The sequence below is a fragment of the Pecten maximus genome, chromosome 6 (genome assembly GCF_902652985.1).
Source record: "Pecten maximus chromosome 6, xPecMax1.1, whole genome shotgun sequence".
In the NCBI taxonomy this organism is placed as follows: Eukaryota; Metazoa; Mollusca; class Bivalvia; order Pectinida; family Pectinidae; genus Pecten; species Pecten maximus.
In genome coordinates this window covers 18,173,642-18,187,034 of record NC_047020.1, presented here as the reverse complement: position 1 = coordinate 18,187,034, position 13,393 = coordinate 18,173,642, and the positions used below count along the sequence as shown (strand labels likewise).

The following is a 13,393-nucleotide window of genomic DNA, read 5'->3' as shown; positions in this document are numbered from 1 at the left end:
TCGTTATCTTATGAACTATAAATTAGCAAACTGGAGACACCAATTACCCTATAGAAGTTCAAAGAAGTCTAAAAGATGCACAAAAGCAGGCGTCAAAACGATCACTCCCGGTGATAAGAGAGGTGAGCTTATGTTGTATATGAAGTGTACGAGAGAAAAATATAAGTCTTGATATTTTTATCAGCATTATCATTTTCTTTACAACGCTTAAATGATATTATATCCAAATCTAATGAGTATTGAGGTTTTAGACATAATTCAGTTCTCGTGTGTCGTCGCGTTCTATCAGAGAAATACAATACAACAGTGAGAGAAAACCAATGCGACCAATAATGGCTCCACTGATATAAAACAATAAAGATGGGTGTGTGTGTTTTTAAGCTGGTAATGTTTGGTTATCATTTTGAATATAAACATTTGAAAAACTTATTCGAATATAATGTCGCATGACATTCTACTTTTTCTGTAGTTCACGTGTCACGAAATTGACAGGGGAGTAATTGCTAGATACGTTAACTGACCTAAGTTAAAACTGTTATCACCAATACCTCTTATACATATGTCATTGCTGAATATGCGTGCATATCTGTTAGTAGTGTGATTCATTATGACTTGTGTGCCTGTATATGCCCTCCTTCGTCAGGACACTTGATTGTACACTATGTGGCTGATTCGATGGCTCCACAACCATTACAACCATATTTTATTACTGGGGGTAATAGAAGTTATTCCCGATTTGTTCAAATATCCATGATAGCCATAATCATTTATAATATCAACATTAAATTAAGTATTGATGTGATACATATTTTTCATATATTTCAGAAAGTGAAACATAATCTAAAATCACTCGAGGAAAACAATTCATTGGACATGCTTGGACCTTTCGTCGATAAGATTACCGAGATATGCTGGGGTATGGTGATGCAGAGCCCGCGCGTGGAGTTCTTATTTCCCCCAAACAAACGAGGAGAAAGATTCAATAAAGACTTTTTTAAAGAATTCACTCAATCAGGGGATAGCCTGGACTATGTTGTGTGGCCTGCAATGGTCACACACAAACAGGGATCCCTCCTTATGAAGGGGATTGTCCAGCCTATATCTAGACAGTAACGCACATCAGTATACTGTCTTGTCTATAACTAAAAGGACACAATGATCAGGGTACTATCCAGCCTTTAGTAAACACAGTTTGTTGTCAATCGTTAACCCATGGCGGGGAACTACATATCCAGTCTATTATTCCTTGTGATACGTTCATATAACCCTGGAAGAATCGAATATGCATTTTACATAACAACACTAACAATACATAAAGTCATATTCTTCAATTTAATTGATTTTTGTTTCACATTGACGCTTGACATGTACGCGTTATATTGCAAAACTAACGCGTTATATCGCGTCAATAACACGTTACATGTATTACGCAAAACGTGTTATATACTGAAGACGAGGAAACGGTTGGCCATAGTTTGACTCAATTTTACGTAAACAATCAAATTTGTAAAAGACTGAGAAAAGGTTCTCGATACCTGAAACCGGTTGGAAAAAACATCATTTATCTCTTTATGGAGGTAATACAATTGTAAACTAAATTTGTTACGAATGCAGTGGGGCCAAGGAAGAATAGTCATCTGATGCTTAATGCTATGGCTGGAGCACTTTCTTCCTCTTTATTCATTTTAATTAACTCTTCCATTCATGAATGTTCCTATCCCGATGTATGGAAGTAAATTCATATTTACACTTATTTGAGAACGGTGGTCTTTAAATTAAAATTACTTTAAATCACAGGTAGTTTTTTTTTTACATTATTTAACAAAAACATCGAGTAGGTAAATACTTTGATAGAGCGTATGACGTCGAGAAGATAATATTTGGATACAGTGTGTATGACGTCGTGAGGGTAATACTTGGATACAATGTGTATGACGTCGTGTGGGTAATACTTGGATACAATTTGTATGACGTCGTGTGGGTTATATTTGGATACAGTGTGTATGATGTCGAGTGGGTTATATTTGGATACAATGTGTATGACGTCGTGTGTGTAATACTTGGATACAATGTGTATGACGTCGTGTGGGTAGTAGTTGGATACAGTGTGTATGACGTCGTGTGGGTAATATTTGTATACAATGTGTACGACGTAAGTGGGTAATATTTGGATACAATGTGTATGACATTAGTGAGTAATACTTGGATATAATGTGTATGACGTTAGTGGGTAATATTTGGATACAATGTGTATGACGTTAGTGGGTAATATTTTGATATAGTGTGTATGACGTCGTGTGGGTAATATTTGGATACAATGTGCATGACGTTAGTGGGTAATACTTGGATACAATGTGTATGACGTCGTGTGGGTAATACTTGGATACAATGTGTATGACGTCGTGTGGTTAATACTTGGATACAATGTGTATGACGTCGTGTGGGTAATACTTGGATACAGTGTGTATGACGTCGTGTGGGTAATACTTGGATACAATGTGTATGACGTTAGTGGGTAATATTTGGATACAGTGTGCATGACGTTAGTGGGTAATACTTTGATACAATGTGTATGACGTCGTGTGTGTAATATTTGGATACAATGTGTATGACGTCGTGTGTGTAATACTTCGATACAAAGTGTATGACGTCGTGTGTGTAATACTTGGATACAATGTGCATGACGTCAGTGGGTAATACTTGGATACAGTGTGCATGACGTTAGTGGGTAATACTTGGATACAATGTGTATGACGTCGTGTGTGTAATATTTGGATACAATGTGTATGACGTCGTGTGTGTAATACTTCGATACAAAGTGCATGACGTCGTGTGTGTAATACTTGGATACAATGTGCATGACGTCAGTGGGTAATACTTGGATACAGTGTGTATGACGTCGTGTGTGTAATACTTGGATACGGTGTGTATGACGTCGTGTGTGTAATACTTGGATACGGTGTGTATGACGTCGTGTGTGTAATACTTGGATACGGTGTGTATGACGTCGTGTGGGTTATATTTGGATACAGTGTGTATGACGTCGTGTGTGTAATACTTGGATACAATGTGTATGACATTAGTGGGTAATACTTGGATACAGTGTGCATGGCGTTAGTGGGTAATACTTGGATACAATGTGTATGACGTTAGTGGGTAATACTTGGATACAATGTGTATGACGTCGTGTGTGTAATACTTGGATACAATGTGTATGACGTCAGTGGGTAATACTTGGATACAGTGTGCATGACGTTAGTGGGTAATACTTGGATACAGTGTGTATGACGTCGTGTGGGTAATACTTGGATACAATGTGTATGACGTCAGTGGGTAATACTTGGATACAGTGTGCATGACGTTAGTGGGTAATACTTGGATACAGTGTGTATGACGTCGTGTGTGTAATACTTTGATACAATGTATACGACGTTAGTGGGTAATATTTGGATGCAGTGTGTATGACGTTAGTGGGTAATATTTGGATATAGTGTGTAAGACGTCGAAGGTTTTATTGATACCACTTAAGAATAACGCTGAGTTGTTGTACACTTGTATAATCCAAAATTTTGGTTGATAAGACGATTTTCTGTGTTTTGATATTTTTCTTTAACGTCTGAATCAGTTATATCACCTAAACTAAACATGTAAATATGTCGACATTTAAATGACAAATCGACATAAATCATGTCGAAAAAGTGACTAGTTCAACTACGTCGCCGCAATAACACTTTAGTTTCACGAAAGAACGCAAACGTTTTGCGTTATATTATTATTTTCAACGAAAATGATCCCAACCACAGACGTTCGTAATTACGTAATTTTTTTTTCAGTTGATTTAATTAATATTTATTCAATTAAGTCCATATACTTCAAAACACTATGTTATATATCAGCTCGTTAGGTTATCAATCATATCATTGCATATGCGCGTCAGGCAATAGCCAGGATCTTGGGTCATTTAATTAAGGACGTGCCAGGTTTTGGAGGTGGAGGAAAGCCGGCGTACCTGGAGAATTATCACCGGCTAAGTAGTTGAACTACATGTAGTCAGTATCTGACAGCTGCCACACGAAGGTTTCGAACTCGCGACCGAGAGATGGAGGGCTAGTGATAAAGTGTCGGGACATCTTAATCATTCGGCCATCGCGGCCCCTCGTATTCTGGTGAAGCATTCTTCAAACATACATTGTACATCTAACTTTTTTACATAGCAGTTTAGTATTGAATTTTTATTTAGAGCTTAAGGCATGTAGTTATTTTGTTTTTTACTCTATTCTAATTTCATTCATTATTTCTAAAACAAATATTAAACTTAAGAGCACCATTGTTATACAATCTAATTAAAATTATCCACTCTGTAAACTCCGTGTTCAAATATTTAATGTTAATTAGATTGCATTGTTATACGAATTCTGAAACTGATACTATGTGATCAAAATGTAAACGATGTTGTATATATGGAGCATTTTGTTAAACATTAATGTTGACGTAAATACTACAATGTATTAAAAATAAAAACACATAATAAGTATGATAGTGTTACACGTTAGTCTATGATAGATATATGTCTTTATGTTTGTATTGCATGAAGCCTGTTTTCTCGTATTGCACATTTTTAAAATGATGCAAGATAGATAATTAACAAACTGCGTCATCCAACTGTTACGTCCTTCATATGTTTACAAAGCCTTTGTTATGAAGTACAATATGAAACGTGAATGTAGCTGGACACGATAAACGGGATATGTATCTTATGGTTTATGGTTTTGACTGCTAAGTCATTTTGTACCTGTTTAAAATGAGGTTATGTTTGGTGTATATAGACTATATATGTGATAGCAGTCAGTTTACTAACATTGTATATGACTTGATAGGATGTCAGTTAAAGCTAAATTATGTTCATTCGTTCGCTTTAACATTAGAAGCTATAGAAAAACAACATATAAACATGTCTTCTCTTTCTCAAGATGTTTCCGCCAAAGCTATTTTACCTGTCTTTAAGTAGCCAATCAGCATTGGGGCCAGTCGTAGCTACAGATAGTATGATGGAACATAAATTTCTGTTGAAATAACAACATCAATAAGTACCAGATATAGGCATTCTGGTGATTTTACAGGTGTCGGAATGGGCCTCCTCGAACTCGATACATGTTAATGTGCGGGGCGGGGGATGTCCACGAATATATATGTTACATTTTCAAAAAAATCATGTCAGATAAACAAAAGAAGTTGTGTTTGTTCTCTTTTTATATTTGAAATATTGCCAAAGTTATTTTATAAATACATTTTTCTAAATGATACTAACATCTTAGCCAATGATTTTCCTTCGCGTGATTGTGACCTGCTGTACTGACTAATCTGACCTTGATTACACCTGGCTCATTGGAAAGCTGTTTTATCGGAGAGAGTTAAGTCTCAATACACCCCATTATGATAGGAGAGTGGTAATCGGTAGACTGTGTGTTCGACTTCGAGCACTAGTCCCGTTTGAGGACAGGCTACTTACCTAGATAATTTAGGTCTAAGTAACATTGACTTTTCTTCTATCATATCTAGATTACGCTTGCGATGTGTGATCTGAAAGTCCAGATCACGTGGACATTAAGTCTTAAATGAGAATGGTAAATGTAGTTGTTATATGTCTTTTTGTTTAGTTTTGTTCGAAACGCCATCCCGATATGACTTTACGTTATCGCAATTATCCAGACATTTCCCAATCATCAGTCCATCATTTCGTATAAAAATATTGATCCAACAACCTTGTTCTTCAGTATAACATGTAGTTCAATGCCAAATATTAAAACTACTGCTAAAGGTAATGATATCAAAACCGTATTACACAGTGATATTTGATCACATGCGACGTCAGTCTCATTTGCATCTTTCAATATGGCGGATATCACACTCTTGTGACTTCGCGTACACCTGTAAGCGAAGTGCATTCCCTGAAACCGTATCGTAAAACAATAAACTATTTTCCCGTAATTTCCTTTATTGTACAACTTTATTCAACTGTAAGTAATCATAACAAAAATCATTCAGGTAACACTTTAAGCGTTTTTATTATGACGTCATTATTATAATATATATTATAATCAGAATAATGTCCATACAAACATAGAAATCAATAACAAAAAATTCTTTACATAGATAATGATTACTTTGACCAGACAGATTGCATGACCAACTCTTTGGATTTACATGGACCTTTGACAAATAAGCTGACGATAACTTCATTTTATAGAACTTTCGTTGAAGACCAGACATTTTGTCCCGCCATCGATAATGAGTGTCGATAGATATATGTACGTATAATCTTTTATGACTACCAGTCTTTGATATATTATTTTACTTTTTGTTTTTTGTTGTTGTTGTTTTTTTTTGTTTTTTTTGTTTTTTTTTTCGTTTTAATAAATTGTCACCTAGTTAAATGTATAGTTTTTAAACAAACATTAAACATAATCAATATGTGGCCGCAGACGGGAGATCCTCGTCTCTGATTCCAGCCAAAATGTTTCTGGCTGTGAGACTTGCCATTCCGTTTCTTGACTTCAAACTTGCACTACCGAGGTGAGGTGTCACTAGACAGTTCTTTAGGGAATATAATGGGCTGTCTGGTGGAAGTGGTTCCGGCTCGGTGACGTCAAGTCCGGCACCATATATCTCACCGCTGGACAAGGCCTCAATAAGGTCATCATGATTGACCAACACTCCTCGCGAAACGTTGATAAATATGGCTGACTTCTTCATCTTCTTGAATGCAGCTTTGTCGAAAAGGCCTCGATTGTAGGCATTGATAGAACAGCATGCGATAATAAAATCAGAGCATTCCAGAAGTTCGTCGAACGAAACAAATTCGGCGTTTACTTCTTCTGCGTAAGATTTCTGACTATTTCCAGAGTACAGGAACTTGGCAACATTAAAGGATTTGAGTCGCGTAGCAACCGCCATACCGATACGTCCCAATCCCACAATGCCAATGGTGGATCCACTAACCTCATATCCACAGAGATACAAGGCGTTTTCCCAGGTTTCTTCTCCATTCTGGCAGGCGTATCCTGTAAAAAGAAAATCAAGACACAGTTCTGTAGACCATTCCATATACCATTAAAATGTCGTTGTCAGCACATGTGGGTATTATACTGAAATTGTAAAAGTAAGAGAAAACAAATCTCAAATAGCTGATTCTGTCAAAGTTAAAAGAGGAGGGGACTCGTGACAACAGTAATATATACATGTATATATATATACATGTATATGTATACTACCGTGTATAATCTACGAGTTATGTTGATGATGATATTAAATTATTACCGACGAAGTGATAGAATATACATATATCAGTATTTATTAGTTTACTCATTGATTCCGGAAATGTATCAGCATTAACATAAACAATACAATACCACTAACAGGAAAGCGGTGGTGTACCTTTCCATTTGTCATTTTGCGTGGGTTTTACTAGGTTTACATGATTATTCGCCGACTTCATTTAACAAGCACATTTCAAACTCAAAAATCACCGTTTATTCGTTGATACATGTAGACATAAATTTATAAAGACATCATATATATACTGAGATATACTGATATTCTGGTATAGATACTGAGGGAGATTTTGCTGAAAAATAATACAATATGTCCGGCAAAATCCCAAAACCTTCAATATGAGGCTAACAACACCTCAATCATCCCTTGTATATTGACGGTTAGGTAAAAAACACTTGATTCCGTTACTCTCTACAGAGTTGAAGAAACTATGGTCAATTATTTAAAACAAGACATGGAAAGTTTAATTTGAAATAAAACATTTACAAACAGTGTTTAGTACATTAACAATGCTGAATGATTCATATACGATGCGAATGCGTTCATTCCGCACATGGTACCGTTGGTACCCAGCTGATCCCGATTTTCCAAACATACTGACCATTAGTTGATTGAATTGACTAATCAGAGCTCGTTTGGACACCATGACTGTCTACCTGACCTCGTTTGGTCACCATGACTGTCTCCCTGACCTCGTTTGGTCACCATGACTGTATCCCTGACCTCGTTTGGACACCATGACTGTCTACCTGACCTCGTTTGGTCACCATGACTGTCTCCCTGACCTCGTTTGGTCACCATGACTGTATCCTTGACCTCGTTTGGTCACCATGACTGTATCCCTGACCTCGTTTGGTCACCATGACTGTGTCCCTGACCTCGTTTGGTCACCATGCCTGTATCCCTGACCTCATTTGGTCACCATGCCTGTATCCCTGACCTCGTTTGGTCACCATGCCTGTATCCCTGACCTCATTTGGTCACCATGCCTGTATCCCTGACCTCGTTTGGTCACCATGACTGTATCCCTGACCTGTCTTGGTAACACAGCCTAGCGAAGAGGAATGGTACTAAGAAGGGTAATATAGGGTCTAAGATGTAGGTTTGTGAGACGTTTAAAAGTTAATTGACTGACAAAGAAGACTGTACACCTACCTTCCTTTAGTCTACGAGCCGCTGACAGGAGGAGAGCTATCGTTAACTCAGCCACAGCTTCGTTCAGTACATTAGGAGTATGTCCAACCTTGATGCCACGACGTCGACACTCAGCAAGGTCAATATGCTCAAGTCCCACGGACATAGTTCCAACCACCTTCAGACTCGGGCCTGTAAACAACAAGATAGGTCTCATTACCACAGAGTGTTTCCATAGGTTCAATTCAATTGAAGATAGGTTCAATTGGAATTATTTAAATTTATCTTTAATAGAATTGTACCTATCTCTAAAAAACTAAAACGATGTAAAATATGGAAAAAATATAGATTTTAATGGAGACTTCTGCAAAAGTAAAAGGAAAGTATGACCAGGTATTCTATGCGGAAGGGTAAACCTTTTCTTCTTCATTTACAAAATCTGTCATATACTTAGTAAGTTAAGGCCTCGTTTCTTCAGGCATACATCTTATACATTAATAATCTGGATGTCGACCATCAATATTTCTCATGGTCTCCATCAACATTAAGTAATATTTGGTAAATTGTTCTACTTTATAAATATTAGTTATCAAGATAATAAATGACAGAGTGACAATGAATGAGCAAATAAAACCGACAAGAAATGGCCAAATATACCAGAAAGAACAAAACTATAAATGTCTGATTCTCTGAAAAATATATAATAAAACCACAGTAAATGATTAAAATATACAGATAATATTTCCAAATTATTTTGGTCCAACGGCCCTATCAACACAAAGAACTTTTACGCCCACCAGCTGAGGTTGTAATTAAATGTTTACCCTAAAGAAAATGTGCAAATTAACTTCCGAGAATTTCCCTTTAAATATCGAATATTTGACACTTGATAATCCCGACTGTTTTTATTTACTCTGTTGTTATGTTTGTAAATGCTAACAAACTAGCACCCTTGGCCATTATCACCTTGACCTTTCTAACTTTACTAAGTTACTAAGATATTAAGTACTACAGAGTATTATTTGTGACACGATGTTTACAGATAGCGCGGTATTTACAGTACGACATTCGCCATACATAGCTTATCATTGACCATACGTCAGGAAACACAATGCCATGCTGTAAAAAAATTACCAAAATAAGTAAACAGCTTTATCTCCCAATATCGGTGCATGATTTCGTTATTTTTTATGAGACTTTAATCTTCAATTTGGTTCCCTAATTCACATTGCACTGAACATGTTAAAAATAAGTTCTTCAGTATATAAAATGTTTATCATTATGAACTCGACCTTGACCTTATAACAGAACGGGACAAGAAAAAACTGAATTGAACATAATAGGTCGCACAATGATGCGGAAACCGGAATGTTTGACAAAATCATTCAAGATAGTTTATAGTATAGCTTCGAACATTTGCCAAAAACTTCAATTCTAATAACAGTATAGGCTACATTATCTTCTTCTACCTTATTACGCTGTGTTATTCCACTCTCAGACCATTATATAAGTGTGCTGACTCTTGGATATATAGAGGTTACACAATGGGTGGTTGCTGTATATGGTATTATTTCTTTCACTCACGTTAGTTATTTTTCAAAAATTACAAAAACACGAGATTTAACGATAGTGAAGAAATAACATATACAACAACCATTATTGGATTTGACCTGTTTCTACCACAATAAAAAAACCTAATCTGAGGATGAATTGACCTGCTTTTTGTCAATGTGTTGTTGTTTTTTTTTTTTTTTTTTTGTTTTTTTTTTTTTAAACTTTATTTATTTTACAACAATTGCGAAACAAATTATATTAACTTATATTAATCACGTTTGTTGGCCCGGATGGAAGCGCGCGAGGAATCTTACTGTGGGAGGAAACCCGTTTATGTTTTTTGTTTTTGTTTTACAATACTGGTTGTGGTGGGTTTTTTTAAAGTTAAAACGACACTCGCTAAAGCTCGTGTCTTTTGTAACTTCAAAAAAAAAAAAAAAAAACTAACTTGAGTGAAATGAATTCCATATCCAACAACCACTCGTTGTATAACTTCTATATATCTTATTCTACACCTCTTATCTATATACCAACGCACATTTCGGACACATCGGAAGACACACAAAAACATGAGAAAGATATGTTCTAGGAAATATCACGATTTGTCCGTATTTCTGTTTATATAAACTGTGAACATATATGTACGTATTTTCAATCGTATTCTCAAATTTTAACAGATTGGCGCGATGATGAATCGATGCGTCAACAAAATGGGTAATATAACGTAATGTAACTTTGATTATGGCAATAATAGGTCAAATTACAATAACAAAATAAATTTTGTTTTCATTTTTGCGGCAATAACTAGCATCTCTCTATATGCATATTTAGTAATATGGTATTAATATCAAGCACAAATTTCATACATGCCACCTTGGCAAAGATACACATTTAAAAACAGGACATTAAAAACAAGAGTAGAGCAAAAAAGAATTCAACTAAGTAATGTACAACTAAACAATCCTGTGTCAATCACTTCAAAATATAATACCGAGATATAAGAAAGAAAAAAAGTTGTTTAGAAAGAATCGTAAGATAGCATCCTACATTTAGTCGCCTCTATGCATATAATACTAAATCAGTGATAAAATTTGTTGCGTGCAAATATCAAGTCACAAGAGGGTATTGAATCTTTAAATTGGGTTTAGTAATCTACACCATTTATTTGTGCAATTGCCTATAAGTCAATAAAATTGATGAATTTAGGATATTTGATTAATTCTCAAATAACAACAAATACGTGTTCATATTCTGAGTCAGCTCAGCTAGTTAGGACGTGGCATTCAGGGTTGCCATAAACGGCAGGAACATTAAATACAACAGCATAGCAAGTGTATAACATATTCAAATATGAATCGATGAGTAATGACCTAGACTATGCCATGCTGCAGTGAGGTTTGGACTGAAATATATAACAATACAAAATATAAAAAACGCCGTCTGTAATAATAGCGCAATATATTGTAATACAAACCGGCGGCATCAAGCAAGTCCTTGTTGATTTCGTCCGGAGGATGGCAGAAAATGGCGGTTACCCCCGCTGCTCGCTTCTTAAACTCCTCCGCTGGGATTGGATCCTCCTCTGGCCAGACCCATACGTCACATACAGCCTTAATGGGGTCTGTGCCCGCTGGAGGGGCTGATCGGGAGATCAGGACTCGAGGACGGGCCGACATGATTACACCGAACCTTGATGGTCGATAACGAGATATCAAGTGTCAGGGGTTAGATAAATAGGTGATCTAAATACAATCGTTTGCTCGAATCTATTCTCAACTGGACATTAAAACCTTGTTTACAGTGACCAGTTACCATAGCAACCATAATTTTGAGAAAAATAAAGTAAGATGCACATCTACACTTGATCATTAATATTTGTGTGAAGTTTCATTGGAATCGGCCCTTCGGTTTAGGAGGAGTTGTCCGGGCAAACTTTAAGTTATGATTCTTATCGGAAAACTTGTTTATAGTGACCAGTTGCCATATAAACCATAATTTTGAGGAAAAAAAAGTGACATGCACATCTCCAATTGATCATTAATATGTGTGTGAAGTTTCACTGGACTCGGTCCTTCGGTTTAGGAGGAGTTGTCCGGACAAACTTTAAGTTTGCCTTTCTGGCATATTATTTTTCGATTTGATTGAAACATGTTTTATTTGCATCAATATATACAAAAGGATTGGGCAAAGGCTTTCAAACTGATATGAAGCCATTTCCCAATCATATCTATGTTGGGGGGGGGGGGGGGGGGGGGGGGGGCTAAGACTGTACATGTGTTAATATCTCCACAAATAATTACATTGTCATTCCCAACGCTATCCACAGTCCTTGATATACAATTACAAAAGTCTGGAGAATCTTGGTTTGGACCATATAGAGAAATAAGTGTAGTCCTTAACCCACTTTATCAATATCAAGAACAAGAAAATTTCCGTTTACGTCCATTTTTTCCTTGTATACTTTTGTTTCAAAATTACTACTCAACAGAACAGAGAGATATATACATATATATGTCTCTGAACAGAATAACAGAGCCACGCGAGTTGGAGTTAAAGGAACTGAAATAAATATGGTGGCCCCATTAATTTCTAATGATATTTTCCTGATCAGAAAAAAGTGCGTATCTTGTAAACAGTAGATATTATATTTCCTATCCTTTAAATAAGAGAAAACATCTTTCCTCTTAACCTGTCCCCAATCCCTGGCAATTCGTCGCTAGCACAGTGATGTCATTCATATTCACATTTGACAAGTACATGTAAGCCTAGGATAACTCAATCTAATTAAAATTACACTTGTAATTTTTGCTCCTCTGCATACTCTACGATACACCTCAATACATTCAATGTATTGCCGTGTATCATTGTCTAGTTTTAATTAGATTGAGAATAACTGTACCTCCTAAGAAAAGTGTAGAGATAAAAGAAAAGTATGAAGGAAAGAATGAGAGAAAAGACAGAAAAAGAAATTAAAGCATACAATCCATAGTGAAGATATAGAGACGTACCATCCACTACACACACATTTCGCTGCAGTCTCGCCTTTCCATCTTCGAGTCTACCGTGCCGTGTAAAACCGGAAGTGGCATAAACGGATATAGTGATTCATATCCGAACTTCCGCTTTGTTATGACCAGTATGGGAAACAATTTAAAAGAAATGTGTATAACTTATTTTGTTTATTAATAAAAACATAACATAATTTTACAATCATATGTATATATAGAAAAATCGCCAAGGCTCGCCACTTTTGTCTTTCTTTAACCTCGACAAAATACAGCTTATATTTTAAGACACTGACCATGTATTCTCTATGTATATCACCTATACATGTACATTGCCCAATATTAGCAAATCAAATGGCATAATTTAT

General features: G+C 36.0%; 2 protein-coding genes across 4 annotated transcripts in view; one reads left to right on the top strand and one right to left on the bottom strand.

Moving 5' to 3' along the window:
* LOC117330077 overlaps nucleotides 1-4,534 on the top strand; it is a gene marked incomplete in the record, with an annotated part of 14,712 nt that extends 10,178 nt beyond the window's left edge. Inside the window, 2 exon segments of the mRNA XM_033888296.1 lie at nucleotides 27-122; nucleotides 826-4,534. Coding sequence (XP_033744187.1) covers nucleotides 27-122; nucleotides 826-1,113 — 384 coding nt within the window.
* Nucleotides 4,535-6,040: 1,506 nt separating this feature from the next.
* Nucleotides 6,041-13,107, bottom strand: LOC117329126 (glyoxylate reductase/hydroxypyruvate reductase-like). 3 transcript variants are annotated; one of them, XM_033886869.1, is made up of 4 exons: nucleotides 13,029-13,107; nucleotides 11,495-11,709; nucleotides 8,488-8,658; nucleotides 6,041-7,061 (listed from the first exon to the last, which is right to left on the bottom strand). In XM_033886869.1, exons 2-4 carry the CDS (start codon nucleotides 11,694-11,696, stop codon nucleotides 6,466-6,468), a joined length of 969 nt encoding a protein of 322 aa, XP_033742760.1. In that variant the 5' UTR covers nucleotides 11,697-11,709; nucleotides 13,029-13,107; the 3' UTR covers nucleotides 6,041-6,465. The 3 variants fall into 3 exon arrangements, with proteins under 3 accessions (XP_033742760.1, XP_033742759.1, XP_033742761.1); XM_033886868.1 differs by having other exon boundaries at nucleotides 13,045-13,081; XM_033886870.1 differs by having other exon boundaries at nucleotides 13,001-13,070.
* Between the last annotated feature and the right edge of the window lie 286 nt (nucleotides 13,108-13,393).

Excerpts from the sequence above, each read along its gene's own strand:
- LOC117329126 (XM_033886868.1), bottom strand. The coding sequence starts at position 13,070 with ATGGAAAGGCGAGACTGCAGCGAAAT. Across the intron at positions 11,710-13,044 it reads AGGCGAGACTGCAGCGAAAT|GTTCGGTGTAATCATGTCGG; the intron begins GTGTGTGTAGTG and ends TCGACCATCAAG. Across the intron at positions 8,659-11,494 it reads GGACTTGCTTGATGCCGCCG|GCCCGAGTCTGAAGGTGGTT; the intron begins GTTTGTATTACA and ends TGTTGTTTACAG.